The following is a 6,224-nucleotide window of genomic DNA, read 5'->3' on the forward strand; positions in this document are numbered from 1 at the left end:
CCAAACTTCTGTCCAGAAACTGGGGAAATGGCAGAGCTAATACTAGGCCTTTGAAAGTAAGTGACCATAGGAAATCAAGGTTGGCGGGGATTTAACCCTTCATGGCTCATTTTGCTAACTTTTATAGCAAATGCCTGGGATTTTAAACCATGTTTGACATGTAATTAGTCGAGACAAACAAGAAGTTAAAATACATCCTTGATTTTCTTTTGAAATAAAGTACCGTCAATTAGCTCCCAGGTATTTGTTCAGACAAACAACAAGCATGTGTCTTAAAAGAAAGCACAACGACAAAAAGTGAAGTCACCTGGGTCATTCTTTTCACCCTGCATATTTGGGTTTGTTTTTATTTTTAATATAAGTTGATTTTACTCAACCATATCTCTTCATGGAGATGAAGAATGGGTAAGTAACTGAGTAGCTTCTTTTTCTACTTGCAAGCAGTTTAAATAGAGATGAATCACTTGGTATCACGTAGTCACATGGCGGTGAAGTATATCCAAAGAGATAAGTATTAGCATGTGAGGTATTCTGTCAGTGCCTAAAAGATGTATTTTCAATACCCACAGCATTTAAGGATGTTCCTACGCAAGGTGTTAACACTGATCTGTGCACTGACTACTGTGCTGGAAGCAAAATTTGACTGGAAAAGCATCAGCTGACAAGACTTAGTCTTCCCTGACTAATAATGATATCCCCATACCTGGGGATCAGTGCAGCAGCACTCTCCTATTGACCTGGCCAAGCATTTACACCGGTACTTAACATTCACCATGAGAGCAGTCTGATCTGATTTTTAGAGTTACACATGCTTGAAGTCAAATATGTGACTCAAAGGCTACAGTGTGAATTCCTGTAAGTCTTCAGACTTCAACTTGCTTTGGATTAAGTGCGCATTTACTGTCTTCACTAGATAGGAAACAGGGTTGCTCACCATTTGAAATCATTTTTGTTGCACAATGATCCACCAAGTATAAAACAGTTTTGATGTTCAATTCAGTTTCCTGTTTTGCTCATATAGAACTGACCATATAGCAAAATTTGATATCTGATATTTTAAAAAAATGAAAATTAGACTCTTCATTCCAGCAAGAGCAGAATTGGAAAACAACCAATTAGCAGAGTAGAAAAAATATTTTTTCAAGGGTCCATAGATACTGCACCAGCGGGGTAGGGGGAAAAAAATAATACGAGGAAAAAAGAGACAAGAAAAAAAGAAAACCACCATCAGTCACATTTGGCAACTCTTTGAAATTAGTTTCTGTACATTTAGCCAATATGTGCAGGGGTAGCAGACTTGAGCCACAGATAAACTTTAAAAGGGTGAGAAAAATAAACAATAATTAATTAGCCGGTAAACCCCTTTACAGGATATTTTTATAGTATTTATGCTTCTCTATACTAATCTGAGTTTCAGTATAATTGTAGAAGTTTGGAAGCAATTAAGAGTTTTTTGACATGACATGTAGTTACTGTAGAAGCTTTCTTCAGACTCTATTACTCAAAATAATCAATTTTGTTTTAAATACAATTTTTTTTCTCATTAACAGACTCTGAATCCCTTAAACTGTTCTTTTCATTCATATATTTTCAAGTTTAAATACACACAAATATGCACATATGTGTTCTTTAAGAAAACCCAGCACACGCGTTTATTTCACACAGAGCATCCAAGTTTTGCAGGTGCTTAATTCCTTATTTCATCTGGAGTGTGAAAATGACGCCTGCCCTGTATCAGAGAGGACTTTCCCCCCCTCATTTGCAGCATGAGAAAGATGAAAAAAAAAAAGGAAAATGTATTTCTACTGGCAAGAGTAGTATTGACGCTATGCTGTAAACTGAGATTGACATCTATGACCAGGCATGCACACACATGTTCTCTTTTTCCCCCTCTGCAGAAGCATTGTGTTATTTTTCCTCTCTCCTTTCAGAACCGTAGCTGCAGCTCCTTCTCTCAGCCATCAATAACCTGAGAATTATGAGGAGGCAGCTCTTCAGAGAGATGTGTATGTACCTAGGTGTATAGCTCTCCGTTGTAAAAAAAAAAAAAAAAAATACTCTACAGCTCTTACATTTTAAACTTCTTTCCCAGTTGTACAGTCTCCAGATTTGATGAATTCTTCTGAAAATGTACTTAGAGTGGAACTATGCTGATAAAGAGAAGAGCCCGTCTACTTCACTGTTCTCCTTTAATACCGACACTATTATACAAAAGTTAATTACTGACAACTGCAGTGTGAGTGGCATTACACAATTTCAAACATACACGTAATCTCACAGCTCTCTTTCTTCAGTTACACCTTCCCTGTGATCTCTAATGACACACATCAGACTACACCGAAAACAACCCTGGTTCAAATAAATCGCACAGCATTAAACATCCATAGGCAGCATATTCTGGTGCCTAGCAGTCCTCTCCTCCTTTTCTGGACTGATCTGTTCCTTTCAGTTTATAGTTTCTTGGCAAACCCACCATCGACTGCTTATGTTAGGCATCTGATTGTCAGATTTGTACGAACTGAATATTCATGACTTGAAAATTAACCACTTCATGCCTAAAATATAAAATATAATGAAAAATCTATAGAAATCTTTATCCATTCCACGATATTTAAAGCAGATCTGAAATTGTGGCTGCACTGCATGCCCAGCAAGGGTGAGGTGAGCTGGGTGGCCAAACGCGACTCATCGTTTTGAAGAGTAAAGTCCGGTGAAATAGCACAAGACTGAAAAATGCTCTAACAGGGATCAGCACGATCCGGAGTCCTCGTCTGCAATCGCAAGTAACTCTTCTTTGTCTGGGTCTAAACTGCCTGGTACCGATCGCAGCACGGAGGGGTGGTTTGTTTTTTTTTTAAGTAAGTGTTTTCAGAAATTTCTCCCAATGTCAGTTTCTCCTTTGGAAGATGAGGAAAAGCAGTGAGGAAGGTGAGGAGGGAGGGAGAGACAGGGCAAGGAGAAAAGAGGTTCGGAGGAAAACCGAGAATAAGAGAGAACAACAGACTTACCTTTATACGATAATTTGAGCCTCGGCACATTATTCTTCACATTCTGGCAGTTGACTCTTCCTGCTAGTAATACTCCCAAGGAAAGCAAGGCAATCCCCCTGAGCCAGCCCATGCTGCAGCAGCCACTGTAGGGTCCCCGCCAGCCGCAGCCGTGGCGCTCCCCGTCCTGCCGGGCGCCGCCGGGGAACTTCAGGCAACCTGGGGAGCGGAGGTAACAGGTGATGGGGGTGGGCTCCGCTCCGCGCCCGCCGCGCCCCGCTGCCGCCGCTGCCGCCCCGGCTCCCCGCTCGCCGCCGCCGCCGCCGCCGGGGCAACTTCAAGCCCCTCTCACGCACACGCCGCGGGCCGGAAAGGGAGGCAGCCCCCGGGCGCGAACGGCGTGCGGCGCGGGGGGGGCGGCATGGTGCGGGCGGCGGCGGCGGCGCGGGCCGGGGGCAGGGGCCGGGCAGGGCCGGGCCGGGCCGGGGCGGGGCGGTCCCGCTCCGCTCCGCTCCCCTCCGCTCCGCTCCGCTCCGCTCGCTCCCCGCGCGGCGGGCGGGTCCCGGGGGCGGGGGCGGCCCCGGCTCCTGCTCCGGCTCCCCGCGCTCCGCCAGGCGCGGGGCACGGCGGCGCTGCCCGCGCTCCCGGAGCGCCTGACAATGGGAGCGCCGGCAGGCGCGACCCCCCCCCCCCCTCCACCCCGGCTGTCACAGCACATGCAAGGACTGTAAAAAAAAAAAAAAAAAGAAAAAAGAAAAAAAAAATAATAATAAGAAGAAGAAACACGTCGTGGCAGAGATGAGAGAACAGAAACCTCCGCTCCGCCGAGCGCTTGGGGAAGGCACGGAGCTGGACATTTGACCAGCTGTTACATGTCGTTGTCCAGGTTGTTGTTTTTGGTTTTGCTTGGTTTGGGTTTGTTGGGGATTGTTTGGTTGGTTGTTCGGGGGGGGGGGCGTTGGGGTTTTTTTGGTTGTGGTTTTTTTTATTTGTTTTGTTTTTGTTTTTGTTGTTGTTGTTGTTTTTAAATCATTTAACAGTTCTAATCAAAAGATGCACGTCCTACTTTAAAAACAACAACAGCACAACACAGCCCACGACGTTGCCGCCCACTGAAATAGCAGCTCCTACCCATAGCGTAATCCTCTTCGGTTTGTTCCCAGTTAAAAACAAGTATCAAAGTCTCCCATCAGCATAACTTTACCACTGAAGCTTTTAAAGCCTTGTTAGGGAAGGTTGCTCTAACCCTCCCTCCTTCTCCACCTCCAGCACTACTCCAATTCAGGAAGAGAAATTCCTAGTAAAGCCCACTTCAACAATCAGTTCAAGACATGGACAGGTCTATAGGGGCTCATAAATTACACAGGAGTATTCTCTGAAGTGTTCTTATAAGTTGAAAATGTTCCAAACCTTTCAATTTCTAGGACTGTGTGATTATTGTAATATATGTGTGTGCAATGAAACTAAATAAAGATTTTTTTTTTGTGTTTGTTTGTTTGTTTGTTTAGACAAAAGGACACACAAAATCCCCAGAGGTCTTTAAGGAACTGTAAATACAAACACATAAGCAAACTCAAGCTCTCCCCTCCCACATAGCTGAACAAACTCCTTCTAGTGAGTGATGGTTTATTCAAATCTCCATGCTGTGCTGAATATCAATGTAATGTGTATTTTGGAATGTGGTGTCTTACACAGATACGTACCCTGTGTTACATTCCTAATGCAGTATTGACAGAAACACTGGCAATCGACCTTTGTAAAACATTGGTATCATCAAAGAAGTGTGATGACCCCTCTGTATTTCATTCTGTGTTTTTCCAGAGCATGAAAGTGCTTTTATGGTGACACTCTTTGCCATTTCAGTGAGAGTCTCTTCTTTGCTTTTACCACTATTTACTGTGGTTTAAAAAAGTTATCTAGTGTCACTGATGGTGACCACACTACATGCTGAATTGCATAAACACAGCATCTCTCTTCTGTGTTCAGACCTAGCTGCTAAACCAGCATTCAGGAAACCGTTTTCAATTTAGAAGTGAAGTTCATAGTTGAAAAAGCGGGTGTCAGTATGGTTCTAATTAAAATGTAAAGACTCGTGCAGAACAAGGCTTGGTACTATGGTAAAAGAAGGGCTAAAAATTCTGTCATTGCTGCTTTCATTGCTTGATATTCACACACCAGTGGAAAAGAAGGGGCTTTTCCCCTCTCCCTTTTAACAAATTCTTCTGCTTCCTGAGCTTAATTCATTAATCCTGTGGCATTGTATCTGCCAGATTCAGCAATTCTATTGATCAGCAGCATTGTTAAGAAAAGAAAATAAAAAAATAATGTTGATTTTGGTCATTCCCACACTTGTTATCCTGAGCATTTTCATGCTCCAGGCAGTGGATTAGAGCTCCAAAATGACAAGAGACGCCTGCCTGTTTTCCATGGAGTGCTTGCTACAGACATTCACTCTGCAAAGGAATTCATGTCACTTTGAGATTATTTGGAGAATTGGCCTAATGAATTATCCTTTTGTATTGAGCAAACATTAGAAACAAAACACAAAAGATGCACCATATTCAGGGCTTTATAAAGCACATCATTTTACGATGATGTTGTTACACTCAATTTACTTCTAGTTGCATAAAGAAGGCACAGCTACTTCTTTTTTTTTCTTATTAGGAGAAGATAGCACAAGACTAAAAACCTATCTTTCTCCTGTAGAATGAAAGTGTAACACTCCAGATTATTTTACATCAATCAAATAAACAAACCACATCCCCAGTCGATATATATTTTCCCCAGAAAATGTGTGGATTAGGTACAATAAATACTAAGTTATCCAAGATTGCATCTGAGACATATACTACAGCATTATTGAAGGAGAGATGAGAAAGACTTTTTGCATCCTTCATGTGAGAGACCACTCATTTTTTGCCTTCCTCTGTGGGATATACAGTCCAAAGACATAGGGAAGGGTAAAACCTGATCCTTCTGCTATTTAGCTCTAAGTAGTGCTAATCAGTTAGTCAGGAGAGCATATGCTACACCCCCTTATAAGGAGAGGGGCAATGGCAGCACTTCAGTGGTGCTTGAAGAGGCTTTATATCTCAAAGGCATCCATTGCCATATGGTGCTTCTGCCAAGGCAAAACTGGGCTCTGCTTGGAAGGAATGATTTGGCCAACGCTCTTACAGCCAGTGCCAGAAATGTCAGCTCTGGGAATTTAGGGTGGGCAACAACTCACTCTCAAAA

At 43.0% G+C, this 6,224-nt stretch overlaps 1 protein-coding gene across 1 annotated transcript in view; it reads right to left on the reverse strand.

Moving 5' to 3' along the window:
- The window catches only part of SEMA3A (semaphorin 3A), a 161,891-nt gene extending 158,756 nt beyond the window's left edge, over positions 1-3,135 (reverse strand). Inside the window, exon 1 of the mRNA XM_062491661.1 lies at positions 3,009-3,135. Coding sequence (XP_062347645.1) covers positions 3,009-3,120 — 112 coding nt within the window. The 5' untranslated portion in view covers positions 3,121-3,135. The remainder of the gene's footprint in view (positions 1-3,008) is intronic.
- Positions 3,136-6,224: the final 3,089 nt, after the last annotated feature.

Source organism: Cinclus cinclus, chromosome 4, assembly GCF_963662255.1.
Source record: "Cinclus cinclus chromosome 4, bCinCin1.1, whole genome shotgun sequence".
Lineage (NCBI taxonomy): Eukaryota > Metazoa > Chordata > Aves > Passeriformes > Cinclidae > Cinclus > Cinclus cinclus.